The 27,938-nt window shown below is 40.3% G+C and overlaps 1 protein-coding gene across 1 annotated transcript in view; it reads right to left on the bottom strand.

Annotated features, from left to right (window-relative positions):
• Positions 1-24,044, bottom strand: part of fdx1b (ferredoxin 1b) — a 32,866-nt gene extending 8,822 nt beyond the window's left edge. The window contains exons 1-3 of the mRNA XM_043704836.2: positions 23,798-24,044; positions 16,019-16,143; positions 14,619-14,748 (exon numbers count right to left, since the gene is read on the bottom strand). Of these exons, the coding sequence (XP_043560771.1) occupies positions 14,619-14,748; positions 16,019-16,143; positions 23,798-23,964 (422 nt within the window). The 5' untranslated portion in view covers positions 23,965-24,044. The remainder of the gene's footprint in view (positions 1-14,618; positions 14,749-16,018; positions 16,144-23,797) is intronic.
• Positions 24,045-27,938: the final 3,894 nt, after the last annotated feature.

The raw sequence follows: 27,938 nt of genomic DNA, 5'->3' as shown, positions 1-27,938 counted from the left end.
GTAACCCTGTGAAAAACACCCACCGGTTATCTTTAACTTTTGTCATACCATTCAACACAAGCGATGCTACTGCCAAAGATCAAATGGACATTGGGAAAATATGCAAATGGTTATTTCAATCTAATTAAAAAGTTAAGTCTAAATGTATAACTATTGCATCGTGTGTGAGGTGAGGATGGGGTTAAATAATTTAGACAGCTCTCAAGAACAGAAGATGGGATCTGTGAGATGTCAGAATGAAGCGAAATGCAAAATGTGAATCCTGCAGTGACAGGTTGAGGTGGACGTAAAGCCAGTGCCTTGTTTGTTGTGTCTCAGACAACACACTAAATTGGCAGACAACATCTAACTTCTGTACATTTTCATGCCAGTAATAATCAAAGCATAAAACCTTTAAATAAGTTCTACTTTCAAGACCAAATCAGTGGTGCACGAGAATCTGGTGGTTCACATTTGTTTAAAGATGGTGAGCACCGATCAGCTTTGTGCAGTTTTGTATGAGATCTTTATATTGTCTGAGTTTCCTATACTAAGCTAGATGGCACAAGGGAGGGAAACAAGAGAATGGCAGCCTACATGGAGTCTCAGGATCAGCAAGGGTGAGTAAGTAGTGAGGGAAAGTTAGAGGGGGCACGTGCAATGGGTTTGGGGCATGACAGATTATGCCTTTTGTTGTTTCTATGTAAGTTAGATATCATAACATCTGCTTCTGTTGAGTCACAAATCTTGAAGTTTATTCACAATACTAACTATTTGCAAGGTTACAATATCACAGACTTTCACATATAGTCTGCGTTCTGTGCTTACTGATGTACTGGTCTGTTATGCACATATAACCAATTGACTACACTGATGAAATGACACACAGACTGTGACTGAAAGCAAGCCAGGTATCTTTATGCCAGAACAGCACAGCTTGTGATATCATATCAACTGTCTTAAAATTACCAGCCTGTCTGGCCTGGAATCGATGCCATAATACAGCAGAGGTGTGGAAGACAGAGCCAAGGGAGGACAAAGGATACAGGGAGGAATGTGGAGCAGTGGAAGAATGATCCAGGGGATGACGGAAGGTCATTGGGGGCATGGAGGAATGAAGTAGGAAGGACCCGGTTCTTAGATGCGTTTGGGTGCAGAGGTGGTGGGTATAGTCAATAAAAGAAAAGGACTCTAATAAGCTGTGTGTGAAATCTAAAAATGAATTCAACATGTGTTGGCTTACATAACTCTTACAGGACTTTGAGTTCACACTTCAGCGATCTCCTGAGAATGATCTTGCACACTGTCTTTTAAATTGTGTAGAAGGAAGGGCCAGTTGAGCTTACCAGTTCAGCCATGTTCTATATCAGGCAAGTACAACACCATGCAATTACCATGCAATAAAGTGTCAACAAGAAAACAAAATTTTGTTTCGTCTACAATAAAGGAAATGTCTCAGACCTCCTTGTAACCATCAATGTGTGCCAACCATGAAGAGGATCAGTACATTTATCTCCCTAAGTTAGCCCCAACAAATAATAGTGGCACACATATGAATAAACTAAAACCAATGTGATAAGAAATATTTATAGGTGAAATTCTTGAAAAACACCCAATGACCAGGAGTCCACCAATAGTTGTTGCATGGAGAGTGCTTTCTCTCCTCATGGCCTGTGCCAAAAAAAAATCCTTCCGAAGATACAAATAAATGTATCATTTTCAGGTTGACAGACAGACTGTAGCTAGCAACACACAGCAAGGATCGATGCTTGAGCCTTAGATGTTTACAATGTCTATCACTGAAGTCGATGAAGGAACTGAGTATAATGTGTCTAAGTTTGCTGAAGATACAAAACTAGGCAGAAAGTAAGCTATGATGAAAACGCAAAAAAAAATGCAGAGGATAAATTGTCAGGTTAAGTGAGTGGACAGGACCATGACAGAATATAAAGTGGAAAGGTATCCAATCTGGAAGAAAAAATAAAAAGTCAGATAAAGGCAAGAGATGAGGAAATGGTAGTGTTCATGTACCTGAATTTCACTGCAAATGAGTCACTGGAAGGCAATGTGCAAGTACAGCAAGCCATTAGAAGGACAAAGGGTATGTGAGCATTAGTTGCATGAGTTTGGAGTGCAAGAATGAAAAATATCTTTCTGAAATTGTACAGTGTTGTGTTACCACATCAGAGTACAATGTATTATCTGCACCTCCCTACCTAGGGCAGGATCCAATTGTCTTGGAGGGAGCTTAACAAAGGGTCACTAGATTGATCCTTGAAATGAATGGGAACTCTCCTTGCCTCTCCTGGTCTTTCCTTGCACAGCTATGCTGTTTTACCAATACCTCTCACCAAGCCTGCCTGACCCATACCCAATTTGCTTGGTTCTGAGGATATGCCTTTGTTGTATCCCTCCTCCTGACTCCTGTCCTGCATTTGGCACCATTCATGGGATCCCTGCACTAAATTCAGCACACTGTTTCCTGTTCATTAGCCAACTCCTAATCCTTGTAAATAAATTTTCTCTTATCCAGTGAGCATTTGATCTAATAATCTCTCTGTTACACTTATCAAATTCTTTTTAAAAGAAAACTCAAATATATCACATATTTTACTATTCTCCTTATTGACCTTTCAGGATGGAATTAAAAAGATCATTATCAGATTTATCAAATACAATTTCCATTTCATAAGTCCATGCTGAATTTGCCTAATCATATTATGATTCTCTAACTACTCTATTTCCATGTCCCCAGCAGATTCTTACACTTTGCCTAGTAGTACAAGTAGAGAGAGAAAAGAACATTAGTGAAAGCAATGGAATGCGTTGAGTGATTGGTTGGATAACATTTGTGGAAGGACACTGTGAGAACTGTATGTGACATTGCATTAAGATGAGGGTCAGTGTACATGATGGATAGTTAATTAGAAATCTCAAGGGGAATTTTGCAGAAGCAGGTAGATGTGTCAGCAAGTTACATTTATAGAATAGGATTGAGAAAAAGAGAGTGAAGAGTTTGAAGAACATCAAAACTTAGCCATGACACTCACTTTTCCTGATCTGATTAAGTTATTGAATCTCTTCTAATCTTTGGACCTTAATGTTCTAAACTCCAGAATTTACACTTACTAACCTGTTCAATCTTATCCCATCAGACGCCTTGACCATTCCAAGTATAAATCCAATAAACCTTCTATAAACTGGTGCCAATGAGTGTATATCCTTCCTGAAATAAGGAGACCAATACTGTACACCAGATGTAGCCTCAGCAACTGAAGCACAACTTCTCTACTTATGTATTGAATTCCACACACAGTAAATAATTTGCTTTTCAAATATATTGCTGTACTTGCATGCTAACCTTTTGTGATTCATGTACAATGAGTCCCAATCCTTTTGCACCTCAGAGCTCTGCAATTTCTCATTATTTAGATAATATGGTTCTTTTTTATCCTTCCAGCAAAATGGACATTTAACATTTTCCCACATTACGTTCCATTACGCTGTGCACTCTCTTAATTTATCTATATATTTTTGTAACTCCCTTACTGAAGGACTGAAGGCGTTGTATCTAAATGCACACAGTATTTGGAATAAGGTAAACAAGCTTGCGGTGTAGATTTTGGCAGGTATGACATGGTGGGCATCACGGGGACGTGGCTGTAAGGGGATCAGAATTGGGAACTGAATGTTCAAGGTTGTACGTGTTATTGAAAAGATAGACAGGTGAGCAAAGGGGGCAGAGTTGCCTTATGAGGAGGAAATGAAATGAAATTAATAGTAATAAACAAAGTAGCATCAGATGGTGTAGAATTTGTATGGGTAGAATTGAGGAACTGCAAAGGTTAAAAAAAAGCACAGTTGAAGTTATGTACAGGCCTCCAAGTAGTAGTCAGGAGCTGGGGCATAAGGTATATCAGGAGACAGAAAAGATGTTTAAGAAAGGCCAAGTTACAGTGATCATCAAGATTTCACTATGCAGGTGGACTGGGAAGATCAGGTTGGTAGTGGATTGCAAGAAAAAGGAATTTGTGGAATGTCTGCGAGATGGCTTTTGGGAGCAGCTTGTGGTGAAGCCCACCAGGGAACAGGCAATACGGGATTTAGTGATGTGCAATGACGCAGACTTGGTAAGGGAGCTGAAAGTAAAGGAATCCTTAGGAGGCAGTGACCATAATATAATTGAATTTACTCTGCAATTTGAGAGGGAGAACATCGAATCAGAGGTAACAGCACTTTAGCTGAATAAAGACAACGACAGAGGCATGAGGGAGGAGTTGGGTAGATTTAACTGGGAGAGGAGCTGAGCAAGAAAGACAGTGGAACAGCATTGGCAGGAGTTTTTCGGAGTAATTCAGGAGACACAGCAGAGATTCAGCCCGAGGGAAAAGAAGCATGGTACAGGAAGGATGAGGCAACATGGCTGACTAGGGAAGTCAGGGATACCATAAAAGCAAAAGGGAAAGCATATAATATGGTGAAGGGCAGTGGAAAACCAGAGGATTGGGAAGCTTACAAAGACCAATAGGAGGGATCAAAAAAAGAAATAAGGAGGGAGAAGATTAAATATGAGGCTAAGCTATAAGAGTTCCTTTGGATGTAAATAAGGGCAAAAGGGAGGCAAAAGTGGACATTGGGCCACTGGAAAATGACGCCGGAAAGATTGTACTGGGGAACAAGGAAATGGCTGAGGAACTGAGTAATTACTTTGCATCAGTCTTCACGGTGGAAGACATGAGTAATTTCCCAAAACTTCAAGAGAGTGAGGAGGCAGAGCTGAGTATGGTGGCCATCACCAAGGAGAAGGTGCTAGAAAAACTGAATGGCCTGAAGGTGGATAAATCACCTGGACCAGATGGACTACACCCCAAGGGAGTTGGCTGCAGAGATAGTGGAGACGTTAGTGGTGATCTTTCATGAATCGCTAGAATCAGCGAAGGTCCCAGAGGATTGGAATATTGCTGACATGACACCCCTTTTTAAATAGGGAGTAAGGCAAAATATGAAAAATTACAGAGTGATTAGACTAACCTCTGTCGGGGGAATCCTGATTTGGATGAAGGGACTGGGGGCATTCTAGTGAAGTTTGCCGATGATACAAAGTTAGGTGGACAGGCAGGTAGTACTGAGGAAATGGGGAGGCTGCAGAAGGATCTAGACAGTTTGGGAGAGTGGTCCAGAAAATGGCTGATGGAATTCAATGTGAGCAAATGTGAGTCTTGCACTTTGGAAAAAAGAATACAAGCATGGATTACTTTCTAAACAGTGAGAAAATTCATAAAGCCAAAGTACAAAGGGATCTGGGAGTGCTAGTCGAGGATTCTCTAAAGGTAAACATGCAGGTTGAGTCCGTGATTAAGAAAGCGAATGCAATGTTGTCATTTATCTTAAGCGGGTTGGAATATAAAAACACCATTGTGCTACTGAGACTTTATAAAGCTCTGGTTAGGCCCCATTTGGAGTACTGTGTCCAGTTTTGGTCCCCACACCTCAGGAAGGACATAGTGGCACTAGAGCGTGTCCAGCGGAGATTCACATGGATGATCCCTGGAATGGTAGGTCTAACATACGAGGAACGGCTGAGGATCCTGGGATTGTATTTATTGGAGTTTAGAAGATTAAGGGGAGATCTATTAGAAACTTACAAGATAATACATGGCTTGGAAAGGGTGGACGCTAGGAAATTGTTTCCGTTAGGCGAGGAGACTAGGACCCGTGAACACAGCCTTAGAATTAGAGGAAGTAAATTCAGAACAGAAATGCAGAGACATTTCTTCAGTGGTGGGCCTGTGGAATTCATTGCCGCAGAGTGCAGTGGAGGCCGGGACGCTAAATGTCTTCAAGGCAGAGATTGATAAATTCTTGATGTCACAAGGAATTAAGGGCTATGGGGAGAATGCGGGTAAGTGGAGTTGAAATGCCCATCAACCATGATTGAATGGCGGAGTGGACTCGATGGGCCGAATGGCCTTACTTCGGCTCCTATGTCTGATGGTCTTATGGTCTTAATCCATTGTGAAGGATGAGGTTTCCAAATACTTGGAAATGTATGGTAAAATAGGGCAAAGTCGGCATGGTTTCATCAAGGGGTGGTCATGCCTGACAAATCTGCTAGATTTCTTTAAGGAAGTAGTGAGGAGGTTAGACTAAGGACAGCCAATGGATGGTTATCTACCTGGACTTCAAGAAGGCCTTTGACAAAGTGTTGCATAGGAAGCTACTGAATAAGCTGAGCCCATGGTGTCAGAGGCAATGTGCTAGCATGGATAGAAGCTTGGCTGTCTGGCAGAAAGCAGCGAATGAGGATAAAAAGGTCCTTCTCAGTATGGCAGCCGGTGAAAAGTGGTGTTCCACAAGCTCAGTGTTGGGACCACAACTTTTCACTTTATGTATTAATGATTTAGATGAAGGAACTGAGGGCATTTTGGCTAGGTTTGCAGATGATACAAAGATAGATAGAGGGACAGGTAGCATTCAGGAGGCAGGGAGGAAGGATTTGGACAGGTTAGGAGAGTGGGTAAAAAAGTGGCAGATGGAGTACAACGTGGGAAGTGTAAGGTCATGCATTTTGGCAGGAAGAATAGAGGCATGGACTATTTTCTAAATGGAGAAAAAGTTCAGAAGTCTGAATTGCAAAGAGACTTGAGAGTTCTACTTCAGGATTCTCTCAAGGTAAACTTGCAGGTTGAGTCAGTAGTTAGGAAGCCAAATGCAGTGATGGCATTTATTTCGAGGGGACTTGAATATAAAAGCAGGGACGTAATTCTGAGGCTCTATAAGGTTCTGGTCAGACCACATTTGGGCACAGTTTTGGGCCCCAGATCTCAGCAAGAGTGTATTGATCCTGGAGCGGGTTCACAGGAGGTTCACGAGAATAGTCCGAGGAATGAAAAGCTAACATATGAGGAATATTTGAGGATTCTAGGTTTATACCTGATGGAGTTTAGAAGGATGAGGGGGGAACTAATTGAAACATACAGAATACTGATTGGCCTGGATAGAGTAGAAGTTGGAAAGATGTTTCCATTGGTAGGAGAGGCTATGACCCAAGGGCATAGCCTTAGAGGAAAGGGAAGACCTTTTAGAATGGAGATAAGGAGAAACTTCTTCAGCCAGAAAATGGTGAATCTATTGAATTCATTGCCACAGAAGGCTGTGGAGGCCAGGTCATTGAGTATATCTAAGATGGTGATAGATAGGTTCTTGAATATGAAGGGGATCAAGGGTTATGCAGAGAAAGCAGGAGAATGGGGTTGAGAAGCATCAACCATGATTGAATGGCAGAGCAGACTCGATGGGCTGAATGGCCTAATTCCTGCTCCTATGTCTTATGGTCTTATGTCTTCTTTACAAGTACTTTCATGTCATTAGCAATTTAATGAACCATTCCTCCATCCCTTCTTCCAAGGCAGTTATAAATGGTAAATTTGAGGCCATAGCACAGTCCCTGTGGCAGACACTTTGTTGAATCCTGCCAAATTGAAGGGGTCCTATTTATGCCTACACTCTGACTCTTATTAATCAGCTAACCTTATATCTGTGCCAATATCTCTTAACACCATGAGCTTTTTTTTGCCACAATATCTTGGATGTGGCATCTTATCAGGTGTCATCTGAAATCTAAGGAATGGCATATCCACTGGGGCCCCTTTATCCACAACACATGTTACTTCTTCAAAACATCTTTTGATGAGACAAAGAGTATGCAAAGAAATATAGGTTAAGTGCGAGAATGAAAAACTTGGCAGATGGAAGATAAAGTGGGAAAATATGACATTAAGCACTTTGGCAGGAAGAATAGGAGAGCTGAATATTATTGACATGAGGAAAGAGTGCAGAAAGCTACCACACACAGAGGGATTGGGATCCTTGTGCATAATTAGCTCAAATTTTTCTGAATAACCTGCCATAATATCTAATTGTAGTTTGTAACCTTTTCCCTATTGCAGATGTTAAACTAATTGCCTAATAGTTTTTGTTTTCTGTCTGTCTCCCTTTTTGAATAATAGAGTTATATTCATTATTTTCCACCCTAATGGAACCTCCCTGAATCTGGGGAATTTGGGAAAATTAAGATCAGGACATCAACTATTTCACTAGCCACCTCTTTTAAGACACAGACACTTGTCATTTACAGCTCAAACAATTTGCTCAGTGTCACTTCTCTAATAGTTATAATTATCTGGAATTCCTCCCTCCATTCTATTTCCTAATTTATAACTATTTCTGGGATTTAACTTGCCTGCTCTAAAGTGAAGAGCGATGCAAATACCTATTCATCCACCATCAGTTTATTGACAATTATTAATTCCAAATTCACTTTCCAAAGTTTGTTAACTCTTTACTTTTTAAAATATCTATAGAATATTTTAAGATTGGTTTTCATATTTCTAAGATAGTCTTTCATACTTTTTAATCCTCTTGCCCCTTATTAATCTTTTAATCATTCTTTACCTTTTATCATGTTCTGTGCAATCTTTTGACTTTCAATTTATCTTTGCACAATAAGATGCTTTTTCTTTAATTTTAATAGCAGTTTTATTTTTTTTTGTTAAACACATTCCTCCACTTGATTTTTTTTCTTTATAATTGAAATGTATCGATTCTGTGTATTCTAAAACAATCTCTTTAATGTCTGTCACTGTGCCTGTGTTGGTCTATCTTTTCATTTATTTTGCCAATTTATTTTAACCTAGTTCACATTCTCCCCGTGTCTGCGTGGGTTTCCTCCAGGTGCTCCGGTTTCCTCCCACAGTCCAAAGATGTGCAGGTCAGGTGAATTGGCCATGCTAAATTGCCCGTAGTGTTAGGTAAGGGGTAAATGTAGGGGTATGGGTGGGTTGCGCTTCGGCGGGTCGGTGTGGACTTGTTGGGCCGAAGGGCCTGTTTCCACACTGTAAGTAATCTAATCTAATTGCCTTTGATTCTTGGTCCCACTCTTCTCTCCCTTAAGCTGAGTGTAAAATTGAATCATATTATGATTGTTGCTGCTCAGAGGTACCTTCACTATTTGTTAATCCTATCTCATTGCACAATACCAGCTCTAGTGCAGCTTGCTCTCTGGTCAGATGTGAACATGTTGCCCTAAGAAACTATTCTAAAAACATCCTATGAATTCTTCATATAAATTAAATTTATCCATCTGATTGTTATAATCTACACATAGATCAAGACCCCAATGACTATAACAGTACCTTCCAAGACATTCCCATTAATTCTTCCTTTTTAAGCCATTCTACAATTTGGTTACTGCAATGGGGCTTGTACCCCACACTCACAAGTAACTTTCTGCCTTTATCATTTCGCAACTTTACTCAAACCATGAAACCATCCTGGTTTCCTCAGCTTAGGTTGTTCCCTACTTAGTGCTAATGCCATAATTGATTAACAGAGTTACCCCTCCAACTTTGCCTAGCTCCTGCCCTTCCTAAATGTTATGAACACTTCCCAATCAATGTTACTCTGCAGATGTGTGTCTATGCTGGCTATCACACTGTACATATTAATTTCTATTTGTGCTATCAGTTAATCTGCTTGTTTTAAACGTGTACTCATATATGGAGCCTTTAGTTTTGTCCTTTTACTATTTTGTTGCCACTGGCCTTATCTGTTGATTTACTCTTAGATTTATACTCTTTATCCCTTCTGATTGCAAGTTATTTATCATTTCCAACATTAATACTTTTCCCTCCTTCTCTCAAATCTTTTATTTGTTACATCTTCCCAAATTTGGTTCCTTTTCCTATTATTTAGTTTAAAACTCTCTCTACAGCTTTCACTCTGCCCACTAAGACAAATGCTCAGCACAGTGCAAGTGTAGCTTGTCCAAATAGTATAGCACCTATTTTCCACAGCACCTTTGCCCCCAATACTTAGGTTCTTACAGAGGCTGCCTCAGATCTAGAGGGATGCCAATTAGATCATTGGTGGAATAGTTTTCCATGTTGAAATTGCTGAATGAGCCCTATAGCAGGGCTTCTTTAAATACCTTGAAATAGACTCATGCCCCTCATTATAATGCTGACTTTTTTTTATAGAATCCCTACAATGTGGAATCAGGCCCCAACAAGTAACACCAACCACCAAAGAGTGACCCACCCATACGCATTGCCCCTACCTTATATTTACCCCTGACTAATGCACCTAACCAACACATCCCTGAACGCTATGGGCAATTTAGCATAGCCAGTTCATCTTACCTGCACATCCTTGGACTGTGAGAGGAAACCCACGCAGGCATAGGGAGAATGTGCAAACTCCACACAGCCAATCTCCCAAGGCTGGAATCGAATCCAGGTCCCTGGTGCTGTGAGGCAGCAGTACTTAACCACTGAGCCACTGCTTGGGAAACTAGGAAATCAGCAGATGTTTTGGTGACTCAATTGAGGTGAAAGTTTATGATATATCATTATCTGGAAACTTGGTTCTGAAATGAACAGATCATTAGTTTGATGTGTATTTCTACATTGTCTGGGTTAAGAAGGGAGGGATCCAGATTTTGCTTCAGTTTCATTTTAGATTAGTTCTACGAGTCCTGCCAGATTAGTCTAAAAATACATTTTGAAGCATATAAATTATGTTTAAAAACTATCCTTGAGATAAATAGTTCAGTGCTTTGGAAAACAAGGTGTCAAAAAGAACGATATACTCAATGACTGGCAGGAAGCTCAGAGGAACAGAGGGATGTTAGTGTTTTCAACCACAGATCCCTGAACAGGACAGGTTAATACGGTGGTTAGAAAGGTGAATGGGATACCTGTCTTTATCAATCATGATATAGATTATAAGAACAAGGAGGTTATACTGGAGCCAAACAGAACTTTAGCTAGGCTGCAGCTGGAGTATTGTGTAGTTCTGGCCACTGCACTATAGGGTGTGACTAAACTGGAGGGGGGGCTGTGGGATGGAAATTTTCAGTTATGAAGAGAGGCTGGAGAAGCTTGGGTTGTCTTCCTTGGAGCAGAGAAGGTTGAGGAGGGATCTGATAGAGATATATAACATTATGAGTGGCATGTACACGTTAGATAGAAAGTAGTTGTTCACTTTAGCTAAAGGGTCAAGAACAAGAGTGCACACTTTTAACGTGAAAAGCAGGAGTCTTAGAGGGGATTTGAGGGAAATATCTTTCACCCAGAGGGTGGTAGGGTTCTGGAATGTACTGTTGGGAAGGTAGTAACCTCACAACCTTTAAAAAGTACTCGAATGAACACTTGTAGTGTCACAACATTCAAGGCTATGGGCCCAGTGTGGGCAAGTGCGACTAGTGTAGGTAATAGTCCATTTTCATGGTAAGGACTTAATGGGCTGCTGGGACTCTTCTGCCCTCTCCTTAAGGGTGAGAAGATTCTCTTTCGTTGTTATTTCCTTAAAACCAGCTGCATAAAAACAACCAGGAGAAAGTGAGGACTACAGATGCTGGAGATCAGAGTCAAAGAGTGTGGTGCTGGGAAAGCACAGCCATCCAGGAAGCAATCTGAGGAGCAGGAGAATCAATGTTTCGAGCAAGCTCTAAACTTTGACTCTCCTGCTCCTCAGATGCTGCCTGACCGGCTGTACTTTTGCAGCACCACACTCTTCGACGCATAAAAACAATCAATTGGGCTTTGTCGATCATGTGTGTGGATGCATTGAACTGCAGTGAGATGCATTCACAGTCCTCCAGATCCTGCTGTTGCAGTTGGAAAACATCTTTGAAGAAAGATTCTACTTTTCTTGTTACAAAGGAAGCAGCAAGTGTCATGTTCTGGATTGACATCATTGTTTTTTTCTTTGTTCTTAAGGTCTTTCAATAAAGCCTCAGTGGCTCAGTCATTGTACCTTTAGTTACTGGGCCATCTGTAAATGATTTCTTGTGTTTTGCCCGCCAGAAAATGGCAAAAATGAAATGATGCTTCAGTGCTGGTCTTATCTTTAATTGCTGGTTTAAAAAAGAAGTACTAGTGGGCAGCACGGTGGCACAGAGTGGGCGGCACGGTGGCACAGTGGTTAGCACTGCTGCCTCACAGCGCCAGAGACCCGGGTTCAATTCCCGCCTCAGGTGACTGACTGTGTGGAGTTTGCACGTTCTCCCCGTGTCTGCGTGGGTTTCCTCCGGGTGCTCCGGTTTCCTCCCACAGTCCAAAGATGTGCAGGTCAGGTGAATTGCCCGTAGTGTTAGGTAAGGGGTAAATGTAGGGGTATGGGTGGGTTGCGCTTCGGCGGGTCGGTGTGGACTTGTTGGGCCGAAGGGCCTGTTTCCACACTGTAATGTAATCTAATCTAATCTAATCTAATCTACTAATTGTGCTTTCACAAATGCCCTCCAGTTCTTTTCCGAAACATGTTGTTCAAGGAAAAACTCTCAACTGTACTTTGCACCGTCATTCCAAATCCCTCTTTTCACTTATCTGTATATTTTGGTGACATATAAGGCAAATACTAATCTTTTACAGCTGTGAACAGAAAATCATTGTCTCATTCTATATGAAAGTTGTACATTTTGGTTTCTTTATCGATGGTTCTGGTTCAGCACTCATTATGATTGCTTCACCTTGTAGTTTGTGACATCAGTCTGATGCTGGTCACACTGCAGGGATGCCTTTGGATCCATTCCTCTGGAACATCCAGAATATTGTCGGCTGCTTTCAAGTGTGGAGGTATAGGGGCGTCACTTCTGCGGTCATGATCTGTTTCCATTCCCCTGGTCGGCTTGCATTTCTTGGATATTAGACGTGGATCACAACAGCATTCCCACCATTTTTCTTCATCTTGCTTGGAGCTATTAGATAAGCAGCTGAAGTAAAGAAAACTGCAAGTTTACAGAAAACTGGCAGTGCTTGCTTGCAGAGAGTCTACATGGACTTGATGGTATGAACAGTTTCTCTGTTTTTAGTTCTGGAATACGTTGGCTTCATATATCAGTTCCTAGTATATTTCTAATTCATTTGTTTGCATTGTCACCACAAAACCTGCTTGACCCTGCAATAATAGGGCATCTGGACCAAACTCAAGCATGATCTAACAAGCTGGCAAAGGGTGTTAAAATCATGCAGTTTTCTCTCACACTGCGGCTTCTGGAAGCAGCAATGGCATGATGATCAATCAATGCACACATGGCAAAGGAATGCAGGTGGGCAGTGAGATCAACTGTCAGATACTCTGTGATTGAACAGTCAATAATGATGTTATTGAATTGAGTCATAGTAGCTGAACCTCACCTATTGTAAAGGTGCCAAACCAGATTGATCACAATTATTGTGTATAGATTATCATATAATCAACGTGGTCACAAGGTGGTCTCATATCTGATTCTGTAATTGGAGGAATTTATTGTGATTATTTGACAAGCAGGGTTTTTGTAACGAAATTGACTTGTTAAGAGAATTTTGGCAAATTCAATGGACAAATAAAGCCAAAGAAATATCAATGGATGAAATTTATCAACATAAAGTCATGCCTTTGGAAGGAAAAATTCTCCAGTATTTTTTCAACAACTAACTAACAAAGCCATCAAAGGGTTTTAAAACTGTGTTACGTATATTTAAATTACTTGGTATGTTCAGTGAAATGTGGGAGGAAAATTTACGCTACTTGAAAGGATTGTCTGATAGTTATAAAAAGCCAATTTTGTCAAAAATATGACTAAAGGTGAACTAGTAAAAGCAAGAGTGACTTATTTGATCCATACTGTGGGACAATGCCAAATAGCACATAGAAAAATAAAAATATGGGGCAATCTCAGATTTTTCTGTGCCTAAGACAAAACAAGAGGCTTTGCATTATATTGGCATGTGTGGTTCTTGGAAGTTTGTTCTGACTTCCATTGCTGTAATGGCTCCTTTGACAAACTTGTTAAAGAAAATTGAATGGATACCCAAATGCCAGAATAACTTTGAATACGCTGTACTGACTTCTACACTGGCTTTAGTGACTCCAAAGCCATTTAATTTTGGTTGCTAATTTTTTTTTATTCATTCACAGATGACGGCCAGGCCAGCATTTACTGCCTATCCCTAATTGCCCAGAAGAGTCAACCACGTTGATTTGGGTCTGGAGTCACATGTAGACCAGACCAGTAAGGACAGCAGTTTTCTTCCCAAAAGGACATTAATGAACCAGATAGGATTTTGCAACAATCAACAATGGATTTATGGTTATCATTAGACTCTTAATTCTAGATTTTATTAAATCCAAATTCAACCACCTGCCGTGGCAGGATTCAAACCTGGGTCCTCAGGATTCGGTCTCTGAATTAGTAGCCTAGTGATAATACCATTAGGTTATCACCTTCCCTGATGCCAATGACGTTAGCATGGATGCAGCATTTTACAGGAGGATAAGATTGGGCTCAAAAGGCCAGTCACTTAGTTTTCTCACAAGTTAAATTTGCATCAGCAGAAATATTTAACTATGGTGAAAGAGACTTTGAATTAGGCTCAGCTGTGATCTCAGCATGATTAAATGATGTTCTGGATTCCTGGATTCACAATGAAACAGCACTATCTGGTCAATGATACAAGGCAGCAAGCAAACCTCACAAGCCTGTCATTCAGTACATTTGGTGATGAAAGGGAAATTATAAAAATACCATTGTGTCTGAAAATAATTTGCATACAATTGTCTATAATAGTTAAAAGGTACACTTAGAATGCATTTCTTACGTGGAAGTGAGTCCAAAAGCTAAGTCCAACATATCCATTTCTTCATCTGTGATCTCATCCAAATTCTCAAAAACCTCCTTGTCAAAGATTATGTGGCATGTTGAACAAGCCAGGGTTCCTTCACAAGCACCTGCAGTAAGAACACAAGTTAGGCTGCTTTTGCTTTCTTGCAAACTTCTTACCTGAATGCTCTGGTCTTGTTAAGATCTAGTTCCACAGGCTTTTGCAGCTCTCCTGTATCTCATGTAGATGGCCTTTTTGTTTCCTTTGTAAATCTGAACAACATTGGATCAAGGAAAACAACACAGTCATGCCTGACTCTGCCTCACTTGACTTCCACACAAGGTGACTTGGTGACACTGAATGGTGATCAGAAAGTAGACCCTGGTTAATGTCTTGTTGGCAATTGTTTAACTGTTGCAATTTAGTCATTTTCATTTAGAGTATAGAGTCATAAAGACCTACAACATGGAAACAGATCCTTCAGTCCAACTCATCCATGCCAACGGATATCCCAACCCAATCTAGTCCCATTTGCCAGCACCCATGCCATATCCCTCCAAACCCTTCCTATTCATCTACCTATCCAGATGTCTTTTAAATGTTGCAATTGTACCAGCCTCCACCACTTCCTCTGGCAGTTCATTCCATACACATCCCACCCTCTGAGTGAAAAGATTGCCCCTTAGGTACCATTTAAATCTTTCTCCTCTCACCTTAAACCTATGCCCTCTAGTTCTGGACTTCCCAGAATAGATTTTGTCTATTCATCCTATCCATGCCCCTCATGATTTTATAAATCTCTATAAGGTCACCCCTCAGCCTCCAAAGTTCCAGGGAAAATAGCCCTAGCCTTTTAGTCTTTCCCTATAGCTCAAACCCTCCAATCCTGGCATTCTGTACATCTGTTTCCATTTTTGGACCTGTTTCTTTGTTTGTATTCAAGCTTATCCTGTGATGAACCATCCAGGCACTAGAAAGGAGTTTGTCAGATCACAAAAATTGAAAGGTGTTTCTCTGTCAAAGCAGGAATGAGAGGAAAGACGTACATAGAATGATTAGAACTGAAATGGTGTTCCAGGTAGAGTGGTAAAGTCATTCATGAGGATGTTATGGAAGGTAAACTATATTGTGAGAAATATCTGCTTAATTTAAACTTCACTGTGTGATGTGCACCGTTGCAGGTGAGATTTACTACTGCAGCTCAGGCAGGAAGAATGGCCTCTACAGCAAAATGCAAGAGGGTGACTGGTGCCGAAGGAACTATGCTTAGAGAAAAATAAATGCTATCCGAGCAGGAGAAAATTATCTGAAGCACTACTTTGAAAACTATAACCACAGCTTAGCCATTGACTCTCTGAGATAGTAGAAGACTGACATTCTGCATTTTGGCCACTTACCAAATCCATCAAGATCTAAATTATTCTTGATCACCACATCAAGCAGACTTTCACCCTCTTTTGCTGGAACGGTTAATTTTTCATTATCTCGATTGATGAAGTGCACCATCAGTTTTTCATCTGGCCTGTTGAAGAATTAAACAAGAAAACAATGAAATCTCCAGTTAGACCAAAGTTAAATAGTATACTCAGCAATTAAGTTAAATTCTATAAATACCGGGAATGCAGAAAGCATAGTCACATCACTTGTAAGGTAAAGTCATAGATAGCTGTTTTCCAATCAAAGAAAGACAACCAGTGCAGAGTTAACCCAAGGACCACCATGTCTCAGCAAGGGAAGACACTGAGAAGGAGATTACTACATGGGGCAGGAACTGAACCTATGCTATTAGCATTACTCAGTGTTGCAAACCAGCTGTCCATCCAGCTGAGCTAACCAGTCACATGATTTAGTCTAAATATTTTGCTTTGTCTCAACATCTCAGACAATGCATTTAGACAGCCCATTCCCCCCACCTCCATCCTCACTTCCATAGACCTGGACTATATCTTTACCCACCTAAACAGCATGAAGGTAATATGTCATGAATTTCTGTTTGTCAAATAGAACGTCATTGTTACAACATTTTGGCTTTTTAAAAAATTAATTCATGGTATATGGGTGTCACTGGCAAAGCTAGTATTTGTTGTTCATCTCTAATTAACTTTGAGAGACTAGTGGTTACATCATATGCTCTTTCTTGACTTTAGGAGACCATTTCTTAGGCTATAGTCTGCTAGACAGAGTTACTAACCAGTAAATGGATAAGTGACCATTATAAATGGCACACACTAGATTTACAGCAGATAGTGTTCTCAATATTCCTCTTTGAAATGTAGGACCTGTTTTTCATTGTTCATCCTATCAAATTACTTTGGATAGAAATCTCAAATTAAAAATGATGGACAGAGAAATACTTCTCTACAATTAGATTTTAATTAATTAAATTCAATTTAACAGTCAGTCAAACAGAAATAAATAAAATCCACAAGAAATTTAATTTTAAATTCAGTGCTTTTAGGTGCTTAGATGGATCATTCGACACAAGATGGGATGATTCTATCCAAACAAATTAGTTAATTTGTAGGGAAGAATCTGGTTTCTACCATTATGAAGAGAAATCACCAATGCAAATGAAAATATCTTCATCTCAGTAGTCATGTGCTTTGTACTAAGGTGAGGCTAGCCATTGCAAAATTAGCCTGGAGTCTTCCGGCACAATGGGATATATACCCATCAGTGTGATTATCGGTAAATGTACTGAAGTTGATGACGAGTTTTGCATCATTAGAAAGCAAGGGCAGGCTATTCTCATCCAGATAAAACTCCCGTTTCAAATGTTAGGTCAAATTAAGGATGAATGCGAGCAATTCATAATACTTAAAGCGTTAATACATGAAGAGGAATATGGGATTCTGAATATATTTTGGCCCCCAGCACATCCCTTTAAATTCGTAATCGATACGCTCTCTATATTTATGGCTTTGGGGCACATCATAGAATTATAGGGGGAGACTTTAATTGTGTTATTGACCCTGAGGTGGACAGGATACCTAGGGGTCTTGCAGGTATGACTCTGCAATCTAAGCAGTTGATGGACTTGAACAGAGAGTTGGGGTTAGAGGATATATGGAGATGTCTTCATCCTGAAGGTAAGGATTTTACCTTTTTTCCTAACCCACATAAGTACTATACCAGAATTGACATCTTTTTTGTCCTATTGACCTTTTTGAACTTGGTACTGTCTTGCAGAATAGGGAATATAGCCATTTCTGATCATGCGGCAGTGTACATGGAGGTCAAGGCCGGAGATGGTGGGACGGGTTCCTGGCACTGGCGCATGGACCCTTTCCTCCTGAAAGATAGCAAGTTTATAGAGTATTTTTTGCGGGAGTTTAACATTTTTTGGGATATGAATTTGGGTACAGCCAGCAACCCATCGGTGCTGTGGGAGACTGCCAAGGCCTATGCAGGGGATTTAATTATTTCTTACTCTGCAACCTGAAAACGACAGAAGGGAGAACAGCAGCATTTGCTCGAGGCTCGCCTGAAGGCAGCTGAGTTAGCATACTTTGACAGGCTGTCTATAACTAAATTGTAATGGATTACAACCCTCAGGGCTACTTTAAATGCTGCACCAACCAGCAAAGAGGGAAATCTCTTTTAAAACAGACATAATTTGAGTATGGTGATAAACCGGGTAGGTAGCTAGAGTACTTTGCCAGAAAGAAGAATGTCCCCCAAACTATTACATCCATCAGAGAGAGTGCTGGTACTCTTACTTGTAATGCTAAAAAGATTAGAAAGTTTAGTTTTGAGCTGTATCAGTCGGAGGGCTATGAGGATAGAATGATGAAGATGGAGTCCATTTTTAAGATCTTGGACCTTTCGGGTGTAACCTCAGAGCAGACGACCTTTTTGAGTGCCCCACTGACAATTCAGAAAGTACAGGAGGCGGTGAGGCTGCTCCAGAGTGGTAAATCGCCCACACCAAATGGATTTCAAAGTGAGTTTTTTTTATAAGGAGTTTATAGACAAGCTTGGATATGTACAATTACTCATTCAGTGTCGAGATTAGAGTGGTGCTGGAAAAGCACAGAAGGTCAGGCAGCATCTGAGGAGCAGGAAAATCAACGTTTCGGGCAAAAGCCCTTCATCAGTCCCAGAAAAGCCCCAGAAGATTGCACTTCATACAGGCCCATGTCGTTACTGAAGGTGGATTTCAAAGTCCTGTCGAAAATGTTGGCGTTAAGGCTGGAGAGGGTATTGTCTTTTATTGTAAAGGAGGACCAGACAGGCTTTATTAAGGGTCGTAGGTCTACCAACAATATTAGAAGAGTATTAAATATGGTCCAAATATGTCAGCAAAGTGCAATCCCAGGTTTGGTAGTCTTCCTGGATGCAGAGAAAGCATTTAATTGGGAGGAGTGGCCAAACCTCTTTTATGTCATAGAATGGTTTGGTCTTGGAGAGGTTTTACCAAATGGGTGGCAGTGCTGTATAGTCATCCAAAAGCAGTGGATCTTACTAATGGTATAAGGTCAGATAGTTTTAGTGTCGGCAGAAGCTGCCATCAAGGGTGCCCTCTCTCACCACTATTATTTACATTGGAGATTGATCCTCTGGCAGAAGCTTTCTGGATGGATCCTAATATAACTGCCCCAGAGGTAGGATCAGGCAGGCATAAAATCACCCTCCATGCCGATGACGTCCTTCTCTTTTTAATCCATCTAATGACACCTGTGCCCCGCTTAATACAAGTGATTAATCTATTTGTTTTCAGGGAATAAAACTAATTTCATGAAATCAGAGGCCATGCCCATGAGATTCTTACCCGTATCCAACTTTGGGGATGGGACCTGTTTCCCCTTCCGATGGTCACAGGGAGGCTTTCTGTATTTAGGCATTTTAATTACCCCGGTTTTTGATCAATTATATAAAGCCAATTACGGGCAGTTAATTACAAAGAAAATAAGGCAGGACCTTCAGCGCTGGGAGGATCTTCTGATATCTTGGTTGAGCAGAATAGCTCTGGTTAAGATGAATGTTCTTCATTGTTTACTATATCCCATGAGTGTGTTCCCTTTGATGCTGCCAAGGTAAGCACTGCGCAGGTTTTACAGCTGGCTTGGATCTTTTATTTGGCAGCTTAGGTGGCCTCTTATTAAGCTGGATAAATTGCAACTTCCGCAGGGATGGGGTGGGGTGGGGGTTTTAGATTTTCCGGATTTTAGGAAGTACCAATTCAGTTCTTCACTATCCTATGTGGCTGAATGGGCCTGTCACGATCCACAATCAATTTGGCTAGACATTGAGGCCTCCCAGACAAAATGCCCTCTCATTAATTTGTTGTTTATGGAAAAGCTGAGAACTGTTATGGATCATTGTAAAAACCCGACTGGCCTAAACACAGTCAAAGCATGGAGGATGAAGCGGCAGGGCGAGGGCAATTTACAAAAAAAACTTCCCCTTTCACTCCCGGAGTGGGAATGTTGGGATTCTGGCTGGATTCGATGGACTCTGGCTTTAAGCTCTGGGAGTCCCGAGGAATCTCCTGTTTGGGAGATCTATTTGACGGGGAGGTCATGATGTCCTTCGAACAGCTGAGTCAGATGTTTGAGCTACCTAGGAAAGATCTCTTTCATTACTTCCTGGTTAGAGACTTTGTACAAAAAAAAAGACTACATTGAAGGTTAATCCCTACAAGTCAGACATGGAGAGGAAAGTGCTCCAGTCTATGGGCGCCCTCTCGGTTAGCACTCTCTATCACTTGGTAGTAATGTCTCAAAGGACATTGAACGGCTATATAAAATATGGACTCAAGAATTAGGAGTGGAAATCTCTTTAGAGATGTGGGAGGATATCTGGGAAAATGGAAAGAAGATCTCGATTTGTAATCGGACCCAGGCTATTCAACTGAAGGTACTTCACAGGGCTCACTTGCCACCGGGATGGCTTGCGAAACTTAAGTCAGAAGTGTCTACAATGTGCCCCAAGTGTAAAATGGAGGGTGGTACTCTTACTCACTGCTTGTGGTCATGCCACAAGCTCTGCAGGTATTGGGATGATATAGCGAGTGTTTTGGCAAAGATTTTGGGAACTGAGGTTAAGTTGGATCCAATGTCCCTCCTTTTGGGTCTTCCTAATCTTCCTTCCCTGGATGAGCATGGGAAGAAATTGTTTAATATGCTTTCTTTCTGCACGAGGAATAACATTCTAATGAGCTGGGTGTTGGAGAATCCTCCAGGACTCTCGAGTTGGCTTAGGATAGTCATGGAACACATCCCCCCTGGTCTTCCTTACGAGTATGGTGCACCAGAAAACGGAAATGTTTTACAGAATGTGGGAGCCCTTCTTGAATTATAATGATGTTGACATATTGGCTATATTATCTAGAGTCTTTGTGTAGCCGTGAGGACTGTGCCTGTCAGTCTAGGGGCCCCTGGGAGGAAGAATCCCGAACAAGTACAGGTTTACTTGCTATTGTTCACAGTGGTGGGGAGCTGCGATGAGATTGCGCTGAGTGCAGTAATTTAATTAAACACAATTTAAGTTACCTTGTTATAACGTGGTTTAATTTTATTTCATTTGTTTATTTTTCTTCTTTCTCCTTGGTTATTTATTGAATTGTAGTTTTTACAGAGTTTTTTTTCGTGTTTTGACAGTCTGTGGCGTAGAGTATTAGTTTGTTTTCTATTATTGTTATTATATTACAAAGTTGTCATACTATTTTGTACTGGTTTTGTAACTTTGTAAAAAACCTAAAATCTTTATAAAATGAAGAAAGCAAGGGCAGGCATATTTGTGAGAAGGTTACAAATGAAGGTAAACTGCATAATCAGTGTACAGACAACTTGTAACTCTTTATCGAGGTGAAACATATGTTATATTTTGAAGTTTGTCCTTGTGTCTCAATAAGTTTCATATCAAAACCATGACTCCTGATTTTTAAAGCAATGCATTCAATATCAGCAAGGTCGCCTCTTAGATATATTAACAGTTCATGTCAAATTTGCCGTGAAATACATAGTCAAGGAAGTGTGCCATGGTCAGTATGACCTTGATACATAAATCAAAATCAAATACGTAAACGTTGATGGGAATAAATTGTAAAGTTTAAAACATGTTTAAAAATAACTGATGTACACTGCAGTGTAGTTTTTATTGTGTTCGTTTCCTCCCCCACCGATTGTAAAGCCACCTTACTGAAGTATAATTCAGCGGGTGCTGGATGCTCAGCACTGGACACCCTCTAGTCAATCTATCAAAAGTATACAGTTGAGGCGGAGTTGCCCTTGGAGTCCTCAACATTGATTGTGAACATTATGAAATCTCATGGCATTAGGTCAAATATGGGCAAGGAAACCGATTATCCTGCTGATTATCTTTGTGACAAATGAAATGGAATTTTATTTTAAGATAACTCAGATTTTTCTTGTGTCTTAAGATGGCTGACTGTCTCCCCATGTGTTAATGAGTGTTGCAGTGTAAAATTTACAGTCTGTCTCTGTTGCAGAGACAGACAGGCTTTCATTCCAAAGGAGTCACTGTTTTCCCGTGAGTACAGAAAGTGAGTGTTGGCAGACAGAACTTGAGGAAATAATCTACGTTGAATTCAGTGCAGAGAAAGGGAATGATGCTATGTCAGAGGTGACAAGGTCTGAATGATATACGAAACAAAATCCTAATTACAATCTGGTGCTTTAAATGGACATTAAAAATCTCATGGTACTATTTGTAGATGGCCAGAGAGTTCCTCTGTTGTCCTTCAACCAATGTCACTAGAAAAACAATTCATGCCATTGCTGTTGTGGAACTATAATAGAATCATAATGGTGCAGAACAGCAACTCCATTGATGGGTGACTACACATTCCTGTTAAACAAATGCAAAAGGGACAGAACAAAAGAAGCTGTGGATTTATGGATTTTCCCTACCCACACAAGTGACTTGGAAAAGCATCGACACTTTATGATACATCTTACAAAACTGTACATTTACAGGATTTCATTTAAATTGTCATCTGAGGCACTGTACTTTAATGTAAGAAGATGTAGAGAAAACTTTCTATTTTGTTCTTGTCTTATAACTTGTGAGAAGTGATACAAGTACTTTACAAGATTTCATGTCCAAGATGAATAAAGTCAGATCTACATTCATTCAGCAGCTGTTGATGCCTCTGAGAAACGACTTTCTGTATGTTTGAATTTCTTTGTACAATGTAACTGCTGTGAATGAAACCACAGGCAGCAAGCAGAAAAGCAACAACTGTAGGACAAACCGCAACACTGCAGGACAGACCTACCAAAGCATACAGTTGGGAAGGAGTTACCCTGGCAGTCTTCAACATTGACACTGAACATTGTGAAATCTAATGGCATTAGATCAAATATGGTTAAGGAAACATCCCGCTGATTATCTTTGTCTCAAACAAAGAGGAATTCTCTTTTAAAATAATGCAAATTTTTTTTGTGCCTGAAGATGGCTGACTGTCTCTCCATATGTCAACAAGTGTTACAATATAAAATATAGAGTCTGTCTCTGTGGCAGAGAGTGATACATGCTTCCATTGTTCCTTCTATATCTATGTACTGTAAACAATATCGTACCAAGAAGACATTGGAGCACACCCATCCCCATTGCCTAATGATTAAATTTGTGGTCATAGGCAGCCTTTTATCTAGCTGACAGCCCTGGCCAATATTTTTAGTTTAAATGTTTTAAAACTGTGGGATCTTGTGGTGCAGTGGTAGTGTCCCTACCTCTGAGCCAAAAGATCTAGGTTGAAGTCCTACCTGCTCCAGCGGTGCATGTAATAACATCTCTGGGCAGATTGATTAGAAAGTATCTGTTTTAAAAATTGTTGAGAGGGTGCCTGCAGATGGAGCATCCTCTCTCCCTTACCTGCACAGGATGCTGTAACACCTTATGTATTGCCCTCTAGCTTTGAGAACTATTGTTAATTGGATGGCAAGTGTATCCTTGGGCCACTAATTGGCAAATCCAGACAAAATTCACATTGGTAACTTATCCTATCATGCTATAGGATTTGGACTTCCATTTGACCCAACCTTGGGGTTGCAACAAAATCAGAAAATCTGGCTCCCCCATATCCATATCAGTGTTTAATGAGAGGTCCGACTTGCTTACTCATTTCAGTGCTCGATTTTATTTGGACTGGTATCCCCATTCTGATTTATATTTAGCTTGTTTGAGAAACAGCTCAGACTTTTTCTCACCTGTTACCCCCAGATGCAGTTGACAAGCTGAAGTATCTTTTCTGTTGGTTCACAGCAGCCCGACAAACTGCAACGCTTTTAACTGTCGAAGCTCCGACAAACCATAATTTCCCACAAAGCACAGCAGGCAGGGACTGCAGCTTGAAAACACCACAAGACATCATCATACTGATACGTATTGGAGAGGTTGCAGCTTCTGTACTTGACTGAGCATGAATCCTTCCACTTGTGACTTGCTATGGATAGAGATAAGCTTACATAATAAGCATAGAAAAGAGGGCTGGGCCAGTTGGATTTGCCCCAAGGTTAGAAAATGTTGCAAGTGAAACAGATTTTTTTCCCTCTTTATTGTGCTGTCATTCTGTTCTGCTGCCAAAGTCAGATGAGTAAAAGTAAAAGAAAGTACCAGATGAAGTAAATTTGAACTGGATACAGAAAACGTTGGGTATCCACAACAAATCTGTCAGCATTTGAAAAGGAAAAAGACAAATTAATGCTACAAATAGCAATCATGTACCTGGAAATATCTGATTCCTGATTAAGGGTCTGCATCCAAAACATCTTTGCTCTTTCAGACTTTGGCAGATTTATATTCCAGCATTATCTATTTGGATTTTAACTAAATAAAATCTCTTGTAGAAACCATAAAATTCCCAAATTATAGAATAATATTTAAATCTAAACAATTACACCTACACTGCCTTTGACTCCATATGTGAATGAAATGTTCAGCCTAAGTCATAATGAGTCATGTGTTCAGCATTCGTCCCAGAGTCAAAATCTTCCAAATGTAATGGTCAAGGTCAGGTTTGCAGACAACACAAGGCATCAGGCCAACACCATCAGGTCAACTGGCTATGAAGAGAAACTGCAAACCTGACAGAATGTGAACGTTTGTTGAGAAATATGACAGTGTTACTCTGTTTAAAAGGAGCAAGTTTTCTGCAACAGTAAATTGAATAGTGTGGTGCATGTAATTAGGAAATTTCAATCTTGGTATTTGACCAACTTGCACCTAAGCTATCTGGACTTGAATAACTATCCTTACATTGTACTAGTGTCCATTCACTATTGCTCAATTAGAAACTATATTAAGTGGATATTTTAAAATTGATTTGATTTGGAGACTATGAGGCAGTGTGCTGTATTTCCACTCACATTCAATACTGACTGAATAAAAGCTAAGGACATCACACTCATAAGAAGTGATTTAATTTCCTGGTTTCTTTACTGAAAGCAAAATCTCCTACAGTTCACTGAGTGTAGGCCACCACCTGAACTATTAATTCTTCTTGTATTGGTCTAAATTATCTACTATTTGACAATAGAAAGTATCTTAACCAAACACAACCATTTGCACTTTAGAATAGGAATTCCTGAATACTATTGGATAACAAATTTTAACTGGTTTCCCCAGTCTTAATATAGGCTGTCATTTTTCTGTTATTCATCAGTGCCATTGTTTCTCCGAAAGAAATGTATCTTATTGTCAAAAACAAAACCTGCTATTACAACATTCACCAACTGTGATTAATAAATTAGATGATGGTAAAAACTGAATGTTTACGTGTTCCATGAAGTCAAAGAAAGTGTACTGATTGAAAGGTAGACTCTGACAACTGTGATTCTCTTGCGCATTTGTTTCAAAGAATATCTATTGCATCTTGCTTCTGCAGTGAGAGAAAATCAATAAAGATTGTGTACAGGATTGAGTTAGTATTAGAATTTAAGTTTAATGGAGCTTTTTCAGTATTTTAAAGACTTGTTTTCATCTATTTAATCTGGATGCTCCAATTTGGAGTTTGGTTGTCTTATAGTTATAAAAGATGGAAACTGCAGAAAATATTTACTTTTTTTCACGAAATGCAGTTCTTGAAAGAAAAGCACATTTTATGAATGTTTAGTAGTTTAAAGTGCCAATTCCTGGAAGTACATTCCGATTATGTAATTACTGACATATAGGGCAAACTTTGTGGACATAATTTTCATTACCTGGGTGACAATATGACATGGCAGGTCACTGAGCGGTTATGGAATCCAACAATCAATGGATTGAAAATCAGCCACGTTTATAATAGGCAGGGAAACTGATCACTGGACTAGTTATTTCCCAGGTGGAATAGGTGATATTGACTGCCCTGAGCTCCTTTCCCTGCATATTCTGGCATTACCAATGCTCTCTAGCACATGGGGCCTGATAGCAATGAGCCAAGGTGCCTGATACCTTAAGTAGCATCGGTGGCTCCACAGTTGTTGTGCTGACATTTGCAGATTTTGTTTTATTATTAAATGATTTGTTCTTAGGTCAGGATGTGGTGGACTCTATTCTTGAACCACTGCAGTCTGTCTTGTCTGGGAATACCCATAGTGCTTTAGGAAGGCAGTTCCAGGACTTGGGCCAAGCAGAAGGAATAGTGATATATTTCCAGGTCAGGATGGAAAAAGTCCATCAGGAGAACTTTTTAATCCAGTGCATAGAAAGCCCAACAAGGGTGGAGCAGTTCTGGACCCAATATTTGAAAGAGAGCCTTGGCAGCTGGAAAGTGTATTTTGGAGACAGAGAGACTGTAACTTAAGATAATAATGAAGAATGATAAGAATAGGCTGAGAATTAAAGTTCTAAATGGAGGAAGGGAAATTTTATTGAGGTAAGATATAATGAGGCCCATATGAAATGGGAACAGATATTTGGGGGTAAAATTGTGTTAGAGCAGTGGAAGGCATTCAAGGAAGAAGTTGCAAGAATCCCGAGCCAATATGTTCCTGTAAGGACAACAGGTGGGACCAGATCTGAGAGCCCTGAATGTCATAGGATATATCGGTTAGGATTAAGAGAAAAAGAATTAAGAGGGTTCAAGGCAATAGAGTGCTTAGAAGAGTACAAAAACTGCAGGGGGCAACTTAAAAAGCAAACTAGGAAAGCTAAGAGTCAAGAGTGTGTTGCTGGGAAAGCACAGCAGGTCAGGCAGCATCCGAGGAGCAGGCGAATCAACGTGCGGCTTTTTGAAGGGCTTATGCCTGAAACGTCGATTCTCCTGCTCCTCGGATGCTGCCTGACCTGGTGTGCTTTCCCAGCAACACACTCTCGACTCTGATCTCTAGCATCTGCAGTCCTCACTTTCTCCTAGGAAAGCTAAGAGATTGTATGAGAAAGCATTGATGTGTAGAATAAAGGAAAATCCAAAAGTGTTTCCTTTTTAAAAATATAAAGTGCAAGAGAATAACTAAGGAAAGACTAAAGCCCATTATGGTCAACAGAGGTAATCTGTGCGTGGGCCCAGAAGATGTAGACATAGTCCTCACAAAGGAAAGTCTGATACAGATATAGGCATTAGGATAGGGAACTGTGAAATATTAAAAGAAATTAACATAGAGTGGAAGTGCTAGCAGGTTCAGCAGCCTTCAAAGTGGAAATGTCTGCAGGCCCAATGAGATACATCCCAGGATATTGAAGGAGGCAATGACGGAAATATCAAGGGACCTGTAATTGTCAAATTTTCTCTGGCTATTGGTGAGGTGCTAGAGGACTGGAAGATCACTAATGTTATCCCATTATTTAAGAAAGAGAGGAAGAGATAGGACAGGAAATGGCAGGCCAGTGGTAGGGAAAATACCAGAAAGAATTCTGAGGGACAGAATTTTTCCTGCACTTGGTGGGACAAGGATTAATCAAGTGTGTTCAAGATGGCGTTGTTAAGGGAAGGTCAAATTTGACAAACTTGATCAAATTTTTTGAGTGGGTAACCAGGCATGTGGATTATGATAATTGTGTTTGATATGGTTTACATGGACCTTAGCAAAGGCTTTTTGTAAGGTTCCTCATGGCAGATGGTTCAGAAAAATAAGACCTACTAGGATGCAAGGTGAAGTGGCACATTGGATGATTAATTGGCTGAGAAGCAGGAAACAGAGGATGATCATCGAGGGATGTTTCAATGATTGGGTGCCTGTTTCCAGTGGGGTTCCATCAGGCTCAGTTCTGAGGCCCTTGCTGTTTGTGGTGTGTCTTAATGATTAGACTTAAATGCAGGAGATACATCAGCAGAATGGTCAGCTGGGAAGAGCAGTGGGAAATGGAATTTAACATGGGAAAGCGTGAAGCTATGCACTATCAAGGCAAGGGATTACACTCTAATAAAAA

This window comes from Chiloscyllium plagiosum, unplaced genomic scaffold, assembly GCF_037043375.1.
Source record: "Chiloscyllium plagiosum isolate Xiang-an unplaced genomic scaffold, Cpla_swu_hap1 HiC_scaffold_11, whole genome shotgun sequence".
Lineage (NCBI taxonomy): Eukaryota > Metazoa > Chordata > Chondrichthyes > Orectolobiformes > Hemiscylliidae > Chiloscyllium > Chiloscyllium plagiosum.
The sequence above is the reverse complement of the archived record's forward strand: the minus strand, read 5'-3'. Positions and strand labels throughout refer to the sequence as shown.